This window comes from Natator depressus, chromosome 6 (assembly GCF_965152275.1).
Source record: "Natator depressus isolate rNatDep1 chromosome 6, rNatDep2.hap1, whole genome shotgun sequence".
Lineage (NCBI taxonomy): Eukaryota > Metazoa > Chordata > Testudines > Cheloniidae > Natator > Natator depressus.
The window spans coordinates 33,745,597-33,762,103 of record NC_134239.1 but is presented as its reverse complement, the minus strand read 5'-3'; the positions used below and the strand labels follow the sequence as shown (position 1 = coordinate 33,762,103).

General features: G+C 40.6%; 1 protein-coding gene across 1 annotated transcript in view; it reads left to right on the top strand.

The window, feature by feature from the left end:
* The window catches only part of TRIM66 (tripartite motif containing 66), a 73,077-nt gene that overhangs the window by 21,129 nt on the left and 35,441 nt on the right, over positions 1-16,507 (top strand). Inside the window, exons 3-8 of the mRNA XM_074956930.1 lie at positions 2,032-2,179; positions 10,675-10,807; positions 12,268-12,384; positions 14,220-14,334; positions 14,754-14,900; positions 15,372-15,489. Coding sequence (XP_074813031.1) covers positions 2,032-2,179; positions 10,675-10,807; positions 12,268-12,384; positions 14,220-14,334; positions 14,754-14,900; positions 15,372-15,489 — 778 coding nt within the window. The remainder of the gene's footprint in view (positions 1-2,031; positions 2,180-10,674; positions 10,808-12,267; positions 12,385-14,219; positions 14,335-14,753; positions 14,901-15,371; positions 15,490-16,507) is intronic.

Genomic DNA, 16,507 nt, shown 5'->3' with positions numbered 1-16,507 from the left:
AGCAATTAATGGTGTAAAGATAACCAAAGTGATACTCCAAGATCTTGACCATATCTTAGACACTGTAGTGATGGATTCATTATAAATGGGATAGACATATAACCTCTATTGTAAAGTTACCTTCCTGGGTAAGCATGGGGAAGACACTTACTCTTTCTCTGTACCCCATCTATAAAATGGATATAGTGATCCTTCCTGTCTCCTACCCTTTGTCTGTCTAGATTGTAAGTTCTTTGGGGCAGGGTCTGTCTTTTACTGTGTGTGTGTACACTCTGGGGCCCTGTTGTCAACTGGGGCCTCTAGGTGCTACTGCAATAAAAATAAATGATGATAATTGTGGAAGGACTTAAGTGTACAAGTGTATACTAGTTGATAAACCACACCGTGCTGAGCTACCCTGATTGGTGAGTTGAAATTCCAGCCTCACTTTTTTCAGTTGGCCTTTTGGCAACTTATCAGGGTAATTGCTTTGCAATGTATGTATTGTGTGCTTGAGTTGCTCAGTTGCTTTTGCTTCTGAGCTCCTTGGGTGAATGGTGTTGAAATCCGCACTTAAAAGAGAGGTGTAGTCTGAATACCTGAGCAGGAGCCAGGAACTCCTGAGTTAATCCTGGCTCTCTAAGCCTAACTTTCTGTGTGGCCTTGGGCAAGTCACCCTCTCTGCTTCAGCCTTTTTCTTTACATGTATGGTGAAAGAGGAAGCACATACTGCCCATCTTGTGAAATGGAGGTAGGTAAATATTATTACCTCAGAGAGGTATTGTGAGAATTAACTAATGTGTGTAAAAGTGCTCTGAAGATTAAAAAAAAAAAAAAAAAAACTATGCATGGTCTATGTAAACATCAAAGGACTGGAGATGTGTGAGGTAGGGGATAAGTGTTGGCTGCTGGAGGAGTCAGGGCTCTTGCCCAGAGTCTGACTAAGGTGGTCAGACAGAGAGAGCTTGAATGGGGTTTAGTACAGCTTGACTAGGCCTGGGCTAACCAGAACGGACCATTCTTTAACTTTCAGTTCTCTGTGCTAACCTAATGACTTCCTATGCTGTATTTCTGTCGACTAATTAATAAACCCTACTGTTTTGACAACGCTGTTTGAGTATCGCTGCAAAGGCTGGGTGAGGTATATTAATCTCTGAAGAGTGTACAGTTCTCCATCAGGAATCTGTCTCAGTTGAACTCACAGTGTGACGCAAGAGTGCTGAAGGCCCAGAGGTCCAGCCTAAGGAAGCGGTGAAGCCGTCCTGTCTTATCCTGGAGGAAGAGTGAGAACCTTAAGGGGTCTGGAACACTGAAGGCGTACCCCCACGAGACTGTTCCAAAGCGGGGGGCTGTAGTACCAATCCCTTGGATCTGTGATGCTTGGTTAGATTTGGTTAAACTTTTCTTCACAGACTGGACAATATTCTATCATGTTCATGAAGGGACTTATAATTCCTGTGCACTGATTTGTTTTCTTGTGTTTGTACATCATTATCTGTCATGGTACTAATATTAAGGGTAATACAAGTGACCTCTTATCCTCTGCAAGTTCCTTTTTTTTGAGAAGCAACTATCCCGACTCACTCCGTGCACTGAAATCAGACTATTCTTAGTTCATCAATTAATAGATTTTTCGGAACAGAAGGCCAGAGCTATTATGATCATCTAGTCTGACTTCCGGCATTGCACAGGCCATAGAACCTTGCCCAGTAATTCTGGTATTAAACCTGTAACTATTTCTTCAACAAGAGAATATTAGAAAGACATCCAGCTTTGATTTAAACATATCCATTGATGATCTTGTTCTCCTCTCTCTTGCGCCAGTGTAAACCAGGAGTAATTCCATTGATGTCAATTGAATGACACTGGTGTAAGAGAGAAAAGAATCAGGGCCAGTGCTCACAGTTATTGGCGTAACCAAACCGCCAAGGTTTTGAATCACAGTGTCTTAAATGAAGTAGTTTCTACAAGCTCGTTGGAGGAGTTCTGCATTTAATTATACTTGCATGGAATTGCACCTTTTCTTTCTTTTCTTTTTTTTTTTTTTTCCAGAGCTGTTCAACATGTAATGAGAAGAGACCTGCTCACAGTCTGTGTACTAACTGCAATAAGTGGCTGTGCAGCTCATGTACAGAGGAACACAGACATGGCAAAGAAACTGGAGACCATTTCCTGTCTGTCCCCCTGAAGGACTCTTCAGGTAGAACCATAAACTTTGAAGCTTTGTGTTCTTTTTTTTTTTTTTTTTTGGGGCGGGGGGTAATTCAGCTGGACCTCCACAGAGTCTGCACTTTGCAATGATTGTGAATAAATATTATGCATACAATAAGTGGGGTTTTGATAGACAACATTCTACAGCTCCGAAGAGCTGACCTTGCACCAACAAAGTCAATGCTACCCCACCCCATGGGGAGGATTGGAGCTTGTGTTTCAGGGAGGCACAATCCCTCCAAAAAGCCCTACCAGTGCGCAGCAATTTTTCAGGCTGTACAGTCCTTCAGGATCTTGCAGCCTGATCCCAGTGTGCCTGTGTGGACATGGCTCCTCCCTGTTCCCTGTGGGATATGTGCCTCCAGGGACACACCAAAGAAGCAATTGAAGCCAATTGCCCCCTTGCAACACACCGGTGGTTTAGTCTGCGTAACGTGAGGGAGGAAGGGGAAGGCTCTTTCCATCCCCCTGAACACCCACGCAAGGGCTAGGCATAAACTGATCCTGGCCTATTATTCCAGTGTCGGGGGATGTCCAACCACGTACCTGAGCTGAGGCCTAAGCCTCTTATCCTTGGCTCAGATTGGAGCCTATCACCCAAGCTGGAAACTGTCCTTTTTGCTCTATCCTGAGATAAAATGTGAATGTTCATGGAGTCAAACAGATACCATGTTGGGATGTCTGTTGGGCTATGGAAGCAAGCGTGCCCTCATCTCAGAGCGATTGTGTCAGAGGAGGTGAACTTTGCTTGGTGGTTCTTCTAATAGATAACTCTCTCATAACCAAACATGTGCCCCTGTGCTATGCTTTCACCAGGAAAAGAAAGCAGTTCCACTGGAAATGGAACACTTTGGAACTCTTTAACACTTCTAGGTTACAAATGCAGATTCTTCCATTCATGTCCCACAGTCACAGCCACCCAGGAGAGCCTGATGGGGCTCCTTTCAGTGCTGCTCTTTAAGCCAGAAGGACTTTTGTTAAAGAATCTAGGGGTTTTTCTATGCACAAAGTTGCTGTGGTTTCACAATTTAGTTATTATTTGCATTGTGGTAGTACCTAGGAGCCCCAGTTATAGATCAAAAACCCAGTATACTAGGTTTTGAAAAACACAGAACCAAAAAGTCCCTGCCCCAAAGCACTTTAATGTGTGATGGAAAATTGATTAAGTTAAACTGGTGCAAAAGGCTCTGTGGACACTTACATCATTATAAGCCAGGCTTATTAGAAGTGGGGCTGGTAGCATGGTGTTATCATTAAGGTTACTTGTCACTTCCTATTATAAGACCTTGTATTCAGTTGATTATAACTGTACCAAACTTTAGCCATTTTGGCTGAAATGTTCCATGCTGGGAGTCTGTCTCAAGCTGAATATTTTTGGAAAGTTTGAGTCAGTATGCTTCAGCCATTTCCAAGAATGAGGCTAGAAAAAAATACACTGTTTTGCTATTTAAAAAAATTCGGGCCACCTTTGAGAAGATCTAGCACCTCTGTGATTTGGAGCAGGGACTTCCTTTGAAAAATATCTGTTTGCATATGTTCAGTAGAGATTTCTTAACGTGTAGCAGCTACAATTGCTGAAGAGTCTGTGCTCAACGAGCATACTCATCTCTTCACAGCTCTTACATTTGACTAAGCAATGCTTTTTTTATCCTCACAGAGCAACTGAGTGTTCTCCGGCCCAGGGCTATTGGGTCAAGGTCAGACTTCCCCTGTAATGGTAGGTCCAGGCCAAGTTAGGGAGCCTGGCTCTCCTGTGCTTTCTGTGACATTGCTGCTGATGCCCAGGCAGCATGGAGGAGGAAGCTGCCTGACAAGAATGCAGAGGGGACAAGAACTGGACCAAAGGGGAGGGAAAGGAATAGACTGGGGCAAGGAGCCAGGTGAGACAGGTATTGAAGATAGGGTAGGGGAAGAGAGAAACTGGAGGAGAGGAGGAGATTGGGACATGATGGACAAGGAGACTGAGAACCAGTTGAGGGAAGACGGAAGGCAGATCTGATGAGGAGTTGGTGTATGGGGGAAGAAGTGGGACTGGCTGGGCAAAGAGATTGGGACTGGAATGAGAAGACTAAGGCATGGAGATTGGGACTGAGTATGCAAATAGACTGGGACTGATTTGAGGATTCAGGGATGAGGAAGGAACGACAGGGACAGAGTCAGTTTAGCGGGAATGGCACAGAAAGGGTCAAGCTTGGGGGTAGTAGACAGAAGAGGCTGTGATTACAGTAGCATGCTTCTCTCTAGCCTGGAATGAAACCCAAGATTCCAGAGTTTCATCATTCCTCTGCTTTCAGCAAATATCTGAAAATCACTGGCAGAGTCTGTGTCTCGTCCCCCTGTAATGGTCGTCCACATGGAGGATGATCTACTATGGCTATCAGTTACTCCATTACCTCAAGTGGTAGAAGTCTTGCAGTGATCTGAAGGTTCCAACTGTGCTGATGAACCATCTGGGTGTCAATTTGAATTTCTGTTTTTTTCAGTTTGCTTTTTTTTTTTTTTAAAGACTTAGGAAGTTGCACACAAGCTATGTTAAAAGAACATTAAAGTTGCAAAGGCAAGTTATCAAAGGTTCGGAAGTTGTATTTCACTAAGAAGCTGTTATCTGTGTCTGTTATCATTCGTTGCAGAAATTGGAAGGTGTGTAGTGAATGAGGCAGGGGATGGCAGGAAGAGAAAAGATGGTCTCATGGTTTAGGCAGTTGAATGCTACCCTGGAGAAGTGGATTCTATACCTGCTTCTGCCACAAAGTTCCTGTGTGATGCTAGTCAAGTCACTTACATCAGACTTCTCACAAGTGGTCACTAGTTGTGTGTTCCTCATTTTCTGGGTGCATGATTTGAGACGTTGGGGTCTGATTTGTGGAAGTGCTGCATGCTCACAGTTGCAACTGAAATCAGTGGGAAGCTGTGCTTTGAATATATAAAGTCCTTAAAAAAAGCTAAGTACTCTGAAAAATCAGGTTCTAGGCAGCTCAACTTGACACCCAAAATTAGCAGACCCCTTGGACCTTAATTTCTCTGTGCCTCATTTCCCCCTGTGTAAAGCGGAGATAATATCTCCTCATCTCACCAGAGTGTTGTGAAGATAAATGAATTAATATTTGTGAAGTTCTCCAATACTATAGTAATGAGCACCATAGAAATGGCCATGAGGAAATAAATAATTCTGTCTTCAGAGAAAGGTTTGAATAGTGTGCAGTAAATAAGGCCTGGGGCCACACGTTGAACAATGAGGATAAACAAAATGTAGAAAAGGTGCTCATTAAGTGAGCACTGTCCCTTCTGTGCAATGAAGGAAGTAGTGGTCCTGTGGAAAAACTAGTAAGTGATCATATAATTAGAGCCTGTATCAATGCATACATACAAGGGGGCCTAAGTAAGGTTGCATATCAATGTTAATTATGGCATTTCCTAACTTTTGAGTTTTTGACTTTGCAACTTAATATTTTTAATGCAGTTTTATGTGTGAAATATCTATGTAGCTTAAGTTGATTAGGAACAAATTAAGCTAAACTGAAATAAGCTATTCATAAACTGTAAAGTATTTTGCAGTAGGATTTTACACCAGCTTAACTAAACTGATTTAAGGCTATGTCTACACTAGCTACCTTACAGCAGCACAGCTGTACCAATGCAGCTGTGCCGCTGTAAGATCTCCTGTGTAGCCACTCTGTGCTGACCGAGAGAGCTCTCCCATTGATATAATTAAACCACCCCCAACAAGTGGCAGTAGCTATGTCGGTGGGAGAGCATCTCCTGCCAACATAGCATTGTCCATGCTTGCACTTCTGTCCGTGTAACTTATGTCGGTCAGGGGTATGTTTTTTTTTTTTTTCCACACCCCCGAGCGACAAGTTTTACCAACTAAAGTGCTAGGGTACGTATGGCCTAAGTTCACACCTTAATTTAACCCAGTGCATCTTTCTCATGTATGGTTTTGTGGGTGTCAGAGAGACTGAGCAGAAGATGGGTGAAAGGCAGAAAGTAGAACATAAAGGAGTCCCAAAAGAGCACATCTAAGTGCATTTTAGAGAATGCTGCACAATCACTTTAGCTATAGGAGAGAGAAAGGACAGACACAAGGAAGAAGCATAGATGAAGACTGTTCTTTGAAATGTTTCTTTTTTCTTGCAGGTGTTATATAGAACCCAGTCCTTTACTCCTTGTACAGGCAAAGCTCACCTAAAAGTCAATGGGCGTTTCTCTGTGTAAGATGTACAGGTTAGGGTACTTACTATTAGAGCTATTGATCAGTTACCAGATGGTAGAGGGAAGGAAAGGAAACTTTGTAAGAACAGGTCAAAAATAAAACAGCACATAAAATGTAGCTTTTAGAATTATATTTGACCCCAAGCAAGGAAATGTAGGCTCTTTTCTGAGCATAAAGCAAAGATAAAACAGCCTGTTGTAAGAACATAAGAATGGCCATACTGGGTCAGATCAGTAGCCCAGTATCCTGTCTTCTATCAGTGGCCAATGCCAGATGCTTCAGAGGGAATGAACAGAACAGGGCACTTTCATCCCCTGATTCATCCCATGTCATCCAGTCCCATGTTCTGGCAGTCAGAGGTTTAGGGACACCAGAGCATGGGATTGAATCCATGACCATTTTATCTAATAGCCATTGATGGACCTATGCTCCATGAATTTATCTAAATTTTTTTTTAAACCCATTTATATTTTTGGTCTTCACAACAACCCCTGGCAATGAGTTCCACAGGTTGACTGTGCGTTGTGTGAAAAAATACTTCCTTTTATTTGTTTTAAACCTACTGCCTAATAATTTTGTTGGGTGACCCTTGGTGCTTGTGTTAAGTGAAGGGATAATTAACACTTTCTTATTCACTTTCTCCACACCATTCATGATTTTATAGACATCCCTTTAGCTCTAGTCCCTTGAGTCCGAGGCAGCTGGCAAGGGTCAGCTGCAGGTTTTTAATTGCAGTGTAAACATACCCACAGAGATCACACTGTCTTATATTTGTTTGAGATAAGGACAATTACTGTATGCAGGCCTTGGAAGAGGTGATCCAAAATGGTGAATGTGTTCATCTTTTTTTTTTTTTTTTTTTTTAAAGAGTTAAAATGCCAATTTTAAGCTTCTGTGAATTAGATAGATAGTTATTTTCTTAATCTGTTTCAAAACTCACATTCTGAAGGAAAGTGATGGTAGTGCCAGTACATAGGGCAAATGATTCCTTACTATTGTTGAGATGATGCTCAATAAACTGACTTGGCTTATGATAGCTATGATTCCCACATGGAGAGCATCATTCTGAACTGGAAATAAAAGTAAGTGTAGAATGCAAGCAATGTAATGAGAGTGCCAGTTGGCACCTGATATGTTTATTGAGTCCTGGGAGTTACTAGAGTGATGTGGCTTTGAATCTGTGTGATTATAGCTGACAAGGGTATTTCCCTAGTTTCCATTTGAAAAGTGGTTGTCTTTTAAATCTGATATCATACTGAAAAAACATTGATTTCTTTGGAATGATTTAAATCACCAGTAGGCTACAGATCTTTCAGAGGGAGAAAGCAAAGTAGAAGCTTTTGCTGTATGACTGTAAATAAGAGTGTTTCATGGTACTTGGACCGGTTTGACCTTAAACTGTTCCTGCTATAAGCAAGAGCTATTTGCGTTGTCCTCAAAACCCAGACAGCAGGGGTAGCCTTGGTCCTGTACTTTCACAGTATAACCATCATGCCTCTCAAGAGCCTGCTGGGAGATGAGACACAGAACATCTCTAGATGTTTTTCAGATTGAGACCTGAGGTACAGATTATGTTGCTGTCTGCATTTGGTACACTGCTCTGATAAGGTAGAGGAAAATCACCCTTGAACATCTAACTGCTTGATTTTTTGCAGAGATTTTTAATGCATAAGCAGGTGTTTGCACAGAAACTAGAGACCCATTGAAAACATAGGATTGTGAATTCATGAAGCATGAGTTCTTTCTTGGATACATAGAAGGCTATTACGAGAGGGATGAATAAAATTCAGGCTCAACTTCAATTTTTTAATAATACTGTTTATTAAAATTTTATAGTGATAATACAAAACAATGTCAGGTAATTACACATCCATGAAAAATAAAACATGACACCATGGTTACTAATGTATCAAAAATGTAAAATATGCTATGCGGTTGCATAAAAATGTTGATCTAATACTTCGTACAAATTATCTTATTACACGTTAAATCCAGGATGGAAAGAAAGACAGCTTTGAATTTTGAGGCAGTAAATGAACCTAATCATCAATATAGAGAATAGGCTGGAAATCTAGCCAAGAAGGCAATAAGATACTTGATTTTAACTGCTCAGATTCATGCTGTCCTGAGAGGCAGGGGATGGATTCCATCCATCCATACTTTTATTCTAAGCGTCAGAAACAAGAAGGGCCTCACTGTAAGCAAATCTCAGAAGTCTATTGTGCCTTTTATATCATGACTTTGAAACTAGCATTAAGTGACTGAATTAGAACAGGGACTAACGTGGTTGATGCATGCGTTTAAAAAAAAATTGTCTACAAATATGTGTTAGCAATGGTCTTGAACTAAAATCCACACTTCTCAATTCAGAAATAGTTTGGCTCTCTGGGCCAAACTTTTTGGCTCACCTAAAGAAGAATAGATTTGTATTATATAGTACATCAGAGAGAGACTCAGCTGTGAGCAGAGTGATAATTTTTGCATAAGTAAGCACATAATGAACTAGGGATCTGCCTGAGATGGCAAGAGTTCACTCTCTGTGACTGGTCCTTCTTTTTTCTTCACTGGCAACATCCTGTGAAACACAGACATCATCAGCTTCAAGACAAATGTGTCTTATTAGAATACATTGGTTCAAAGCTGCTAGTCCATCTCTGGATTTAACTGCATGAAGGCTTATTCACCATATTAGTCACTGGCCTATTGTACTCCATTTCTTTGTTGTCAGATTAGTGTTGTTGGTATTATTTGTTTGTATTACAGCAGGGCCCAGATGCCCCATAATGGCCTGATTTGGGGATTGTACTGACGCATAGTAAGAAGCAGTCGCTGCCCCAGATTGCTTAGTGTCTGATAGATATACCAGGCAAAGTGTGGAAGAAAGGAAGTATTATTATCCACATTTGTATAAATAGGGAACTGAAGACTATTAATATAGAGTTGGTAACTTCAGAGACATTTTCGAGAGATGGTGACAACACAGGACACAGTCTCCGCAAGGGTGTTCCTTTGGGATGTGATTATGTGCTCCCTCCCCCCAAAAACGCAATGCTTATAAAAGACCTAATAACATGGTCTAGAGTCAGCCATGTTATGGGCAGGGGCTGTGTGAACTCCTCGGCATAGTTCTGTGACAACACCTTAGTCCTGATCTGTTTGAGCCTTCAGCCTCTCTTCAACAAAGACTGCCTGTCATGCCAGACTCTGTGAAGTTTTGGTGATGTGCATGAAGTGGAACTAATATGGAGATATTACATTTATTTTCACTTGCAACCTAAGCTGGGTATCCACAGATGAAAATGTGCTCTGTAAACTGCTTTTGCCCTATTATGAGCTAGTGACGGGTGAACCTTAAAATGGTTAGGTGGGTGGACTAAGTTTTTGAGATCTCAAGTCTGAACACTTATCTGGAGCCTCTGGGATTCAAGAAAATCGTTTCTGAGTTTTCAACACAGATGCACTTGTGAGCATATAATTCTAGAAAGGGGGCTTTGTTACTCTTGTTTCACCATCCCTTTGAGTTCTCTCTCACCCTGCTCCCAAGCTCTTTCTCTTTCTAAGGCAATTCCTCCCCATGTGGGGGAAGGCAAGTATAGACTGCATACATGCAACCCTCCCACTTCACAGTTCCACTGTGCATTGCTTATCACTTCTGTTTGGGGACTAATGCTTACCCTGTTTTAGTGCACAAGAGCAGGTATAGGAACCGCAAGTTGTTGAAGTTTATGTAATGCTGCATTTGAACACAGAAGCCAAACATGAGTGTGGAGAAAACCCCACAGACACCTTTTTAGGAATAAACAATCTCCTTGCTTCTGTCCTGACTTTGGATTCACTTAGCATATGTATTTTACTGCATGTTACACCAGTTTCTTTGTTACAGTATCAGTATTGGCAACTTCAAGCATTCAGAAGTCATGAATCAACACCCCTCCCCCATCATGAGGTTTTAAAAATACTACAGTTTGGGTTCTTTTGCTTTGTGATCTGGTTTCTGAGCCTTTAGGCTGCACTCAGGTCATGTTTTCAAGTTTTGCTCTGCAACCATAAAGGCTAGAAACTTAACTTTTATGTTTTTTAAAAAAGTAAGTTTCTCATGTAAGACTCACGTGACTCCAAGAGCTGAGGCTTTAAGAACAACGTCAAGATTTGCAATAAAATTATGAGAGTTGGCAACAATGGAATATGTAAAAGGCAAAACCAAGGCAGCTTTGCAGTGCCACAGTTGCAATTATTAGTGTTCAGTGTCTCCACTGTCTTATATTTTCCAGGAACTGAAGGGGGAGCAAATGAGTGTTCCTTGTTTTGCCCCATACACTGTCAAGAGAGCCTTAAACTGTTTTGTGAGACCTGTGATGTCCTTACTTGCCGCAACTGCCTTCTGACAGAACACAAGGAACACAGGTACCAAACATGAATTCCTTATTGACCCCACCTAAAAACAGTTAACTTGGCCTTGAGGTTGCAGTCACCAAAATTCAAGGAGATCACAGGTTAATACAACTTTAACAGGCATGCCAAACTCAATTCACATGACTTGCACCCAAACAGCTTAATACCCAGACACGCTAACAGCCTCTGCAGCTCATACCCTTCCAATTCCAGTGTCTATCCAACCACCATGTGCACATCCAGTCCCTCACAATCAGACTAACCTGAATTCTGGCCTTGGCATAGCTAAGAAATCTCACCAATAGACATACTTTTATTTAAAGAGTCTATAAGGTATTATTTTTACAAAAAGAATTCTGAGGTCAACGTTGTGAGTTTGACTGTGATTGTGAGAAGGTGTGTGCGCGCCATGGGAAGTTTTTATGTCGAAATTGAAGGAGATTTTTGTGAGGTGAGGCTGTGACTATGTGTAGGTAGTAATGCGTGGAACAGGATGGGTGGGATACAGAGGTGTTGGATGTCGGGGGATATAGAGAGTTGGTGATTAGAAGGGAAGGTGGGATCATGGCAAGGGGTTAGAAGGGAAGCAGAAGAATATGGGAAGCGAGTGAATGTGGGCAGTGAAAATGACATATCTGTTTTACTGCAGCCTGTATTTAGGTGGTAGATGTATTTGCACATGCACACCACAGGACGGGTGCTTTTTGAGTTTTAGGTGAACAATTTTGGATGCTCAGATTGAGGTCCCTTTGAAATTTTTCTATAAATATTAGTTTCTCATCAGTGCAGTCTAGCAGCTCAGGTTGTGAGATAGTAATATGGCCTGTAAGGTTTGTCTTGCATTATATATATTTTTTTAAATAAATCCATAAGAAATACAAACCTGGCTTCTCTGACTGTCTGTAGTGTGTCGTTAGTTGCTCCTCTCCTAAATAGATTGATCCCAACTATGTTTTTATCTAGATCTTAGGCACGTGCACTTACTTAAGGCAAGACTATGCATGAACCTTTGTGTAGAGAAGAGGAAGGGTGAAAGGACCCATGTAAAAGCAAGGCATAGCTGGAATCTTTGTGGGGGACTGAGGGATTGTTCCTTTCCAACTCCCTTGCTGGGGGTTCATAGCCCTCCAGAGGTTGTGGAGGAAAGCCCCTTGCTCTGCACACCCTATGTGCTCACCAGCAGAGCTTGCTGGCCGCACAGAGAGAAATAATAAACTGCACCCAATAAAAGAGGGTAGCAACAGGTGGAAAATAACAATGGGCAAATTCGTTTGGGATTGGTGCAGCTCCCAGTGTGTCCTGGCAGGCACAACTGAGCTCTTAATTCTATTCTGATTTATTATCAATCTGCTAAGTAACGACAATGCCTTATTGTAACCTAGCAAAGAAGGAAAAATATTTAGGGATGACCTGAAGAATGGCTAATTTGTGAACAGAACAGTAAACCATGTGAAACTTCCCTACTTTCCCAGGTTCATGCATCTTGAAGAGGCTTTGCAGAATCAGAGGGTTATCCTAGAAAATGTAACAGCCAAAGTGGAAGAGAGAAAAACTGGGATGCAGGTCTCGGCTAAACAGCTTGAAGACAGGTAACCGTCGCACATGACAGGAGGTATTTAGTAAAAATCCCGTTTCGGTTAAAATGCAGCTAGCCAGTGGTAGCTAAAGGTGCGAGATTTTTTTTCTTTACACGTAGAAAATAATAGGTAGATTTAAATATCTCAGATATATCTATACAGTTAAACGGGCAAAGATGCCATTTCTCAGTACTACAGAACTGGGGCAGACTGAAAGAGTGTATGACAATTGACTGCAATTTCCAAAGATATTTTGATATTATATAGTAATACTGAAGTAGAACAAGAAAAGATCAGAACTATCTATTATATAAAAATCTAGTACTTGTTTTTTCAACAAACCTGGCAACCAAGCTGCATGAACTAAGGCCATGTCTATCCTAGCACTTATGTTGGCAAATCGTATGTTGCTCAGGAGTGTGGAAAAAAAGCACCTCCCGGAATGACATAAGTTTCACTGGCATAAGGGGTAGTGTACACAGTGCTATGTTGGCAGGAGAGCTTCTCCTGCTGACATAGCTACCGCCGCTCACTCGTTGGGGGTGGTTTAATTATATCGATGGGAGAGCTCTCTCCCATCGGCATAGAGCGGCTACAGGAGAGATCTTACAGTGGCACAGCTGCATTAGTACAGCTGTGCCGCTGTAAGATCTCTAGTGTAGACATAGCCTAAATGGTGTAACAATAGAAGGTAGTTCATTATATGAACTGATTTTCAGTTACTTATGCTGGATTTGTTTGCTGTCAGTCCAATTAGTGGAAAAGTTGAGATCAGTTTTAAAACCCTCAAACCCATATAAAATCCATCTATACTGTAGTGTGGTATGAAGTAATTAATTAGACATTACTTTTTCTGAAAGTAAATTAAACATATTTATTTGAGACTATTGTTTTTCTTTATTTTGCCTCTCTGGTGTCAGCTGTCCATCTGAACCATGTGAGGATTTCTGATATGCAGAGGGTAGATGTAGTTTTCTCTGTTCCCTAGGGAGAAGAGTAAAGCAGTAGAATAGCATAGAATCATAGAATATCAGGGTTGGAAGGGACCTCAGGAGATCTAGTCCAACCCCCTGCTCAAAGCAGGACCAATCCCCAATTTTTGCCCCAGATTTCTAAATGGCCCCCTCAAAGATTGGACTCATAACCCTGGGTTTAGCAGGCCAATGCTCAAACCACTGAGCTATCCTTATCAGTAAATGTCAGTAAACGGTGATTTCACCGCACAAACCAAAACATTTCCATCCATGATCACTGAAATTTACAGATAGGCAAAATAAAGTGCTGCTTAAGAACTTATGAGAGTTTGATTTAATTATATTTACTTTGTACATTTTGACATGCGATGCTGGAAATTTGTATTTAATGGTTATAAAGGTTTAATTTATTGAATCTCAATGTCTTCTGTTAAATAATTAGTGTCAGACCACCACATAATTTCCCACAACTGTGAAAATTTAAATAGATGATCATTTTTACAGATACTTAAAAACCATAATTTTGTGCAACTCTGAAAATTTAAATAGATACAAATAAAAATGCTTAAAACATCAATATTATCTGTCAAAATTATAAAAAAATAAAATTAAATTCTGCCAACCTTAAATATTCTTGACCTGTGCTGTGTATATGAAGCAATTTTAGAAGACCAGTCGGGAAGTGTTTGAAAGCCTGATCTAGTTCCACTGAAATCAATGGGAATCTTTCCATTAGCTTCAATGGAAGATGGATCAAGCCCTAAGTCTTTTATTAATTCTCAAATCTGTTCTCATTGTAATTAATAACTATCAAATACTGAATAAATGGAATGCTGATTGATTCATGAAGGTGTATTTATACTTTCCCCACAGGTTATTTGAAGTAAAACATTTGCACAGAAAAGTGGAAAATCAGATCAAAATGGCCAAGATGGTTTTGATGAATGAAATCAATAAACGAACAAATGACCTTCTAGAGCAACTTGAGGTAAGTGAGGGTGATACCAGTGATACTGAAAAGTGGTTTAACAAGAGAGTTTTTCTGACATCGCCTTGGCAAGTTAAATCCTAACCCCAACCAGAAGAAAGAATATGTCTTGTGTAAGTTATAGTGTATCAGTTAAACAAAATATTTTTTCTCTCAAACTTAAAATGGGATCAGAGCTCAGCACTTTTCAGGGTTGAGCTCCCATCTGTTCCTGTGGAACTTGGAAGTGTCTGTTGCATAAGAAGGGAACCTATCTGTTAGCTCTGCTGTCTCTTTCTACTTGATGGTTCAAAGAGGTTCCAAATTTTCAGCAAGTGCCCGTCTAGACAATGCCTTTGATACACACTGACTGTATGTAGTAAGTATATCTGAACGCTGGCTAAAGTTGTGCAGAACATGCTATTTCTCATTATCACCAGAGAATTACCAGCGAGAGGAAACAGAAGTTGGAGCAACAACTTCAAGGCATCATGGTTTTAAACCGGCAGTTCGAACATGTGCAGAACTTTATCAACTGGGCAGTGTGCAGTAAAAACAGCATTCCATTTCTCTTCAGTAAGGAACTGGTAAGAGTAATACCCACTGTTTGGATTAGAGGAAATTGTGCAGTGGTACAATGAATGAAGATCCAGAAGGGTAACTTAATTAGGAACATAGTGAATCAGAAAGAAATGGGTCGGAGAAGCCTTGTGAACCTGGCTTGAACTGTGCAGGAACCATAAGTCAGGGATCAGGGAGCCCTAAAAAGATAGGAGCCTACCAGGGCACTCCGCACACAAGGCCGGGGTGCGGGGGAAAGCCAGATTCAGAATGGGGCTCTTGTTGCCTGCAAATAAAAACTAAGAGAAAACATATTGTGCAGCACAACATAAATCTGAATGTTGTCTGGGAGCCGAGGTTAGAGGAGCTTTGTATGATATTGGGCTAAATTCATTCCCGCTCAATGACTCTTTTAAGGATTTAATGTTTCTTCAACATTAAACTATAATGATTTTAAATCCACTGGATGAAACAATGATCCTTTGATTTTTCACCAGATTGTGTTTCAGATACAGCATTTGCTGGAGACAAATTGTAGCACAGAAGTAGGCCCTCCTTGGAAGATCAGATTCACTTGGGACCCTTCTTTCTGGACTAAACAATTGTCCAATTTAGGTAAGAAAAATACAGCATGATGACTATGATTTTCTGTATTAGATAAGTGCTGGTGCTCAAAGCTGTACTAGACGCACCGATAAAGAAAGCCCCTGTCTCAAAGAGCTTTCCTTAGTTAAGAAATTGTACAGGGCATGATAGTGTAAAATATAGTGTCTCGTTAAACCTTATTTCACTGCCATGGGGCACTTCAAAGCAGCTGAACGTTACTAAATGTCAAGTATTATTACACTGTGATGTACAAAAGATCAGCTGTCCAAGAAAAAGAGTGCCTGATGCTGTAGATGTAAAGAACTTACACAGAATACTGTGCGATGGTAAATGATTCATAATAAAATCCCTTGTAAAATAGGAGGCCCCCAGGTGGTAAGTGCTGACTTAGTTAGATAAGGTCATGACAAAATATGACCCCTTTGGTTATATGGGAGTTGCACAATAATAAACTGTGCAACTGACATTACTTTGGTTTTGTGAAGAGTGGTGGTGGGGGTGTCTTTGTGTAAATGTCATCAATGATGGTCAGAAAACAGAACAGCTAATATACGTTTAACTCAGAGGAGTAAAAGGCACAGGAAGACATTACAGATTTTCAGGAACATACACTTACAGTATTTTATAATGATAATCTACAGAATACAATGACATAGCAAGCTGTTTGTGTGCTTTATTATGTAATAGACAAGGTGGGTGTGGTAATACCTTATATGGACACTATAGGATACCCCATAAAAGGTTTAACTTCACCCACCTTATTTCTCATATCCTGGGACCAGTATGGCTAGAACAACTTATTATGTAATGATGTATTAATTTCAAGCTGTTTGCTATGTGATTGTGTCCTAATTATTTGAAAGTTTATTATGAGAAGGAAATAAGTGAAGGGTAAGAGCTGGACATGTTAATTCCAGTTTTTATTAGAGTACATTAAAACAAAACCCAAACCACAAATTAGAAGTTATTCATGCAATATATTTGATTGAACATAAACATTTAACTGAAATGACATACATTGTAGTAA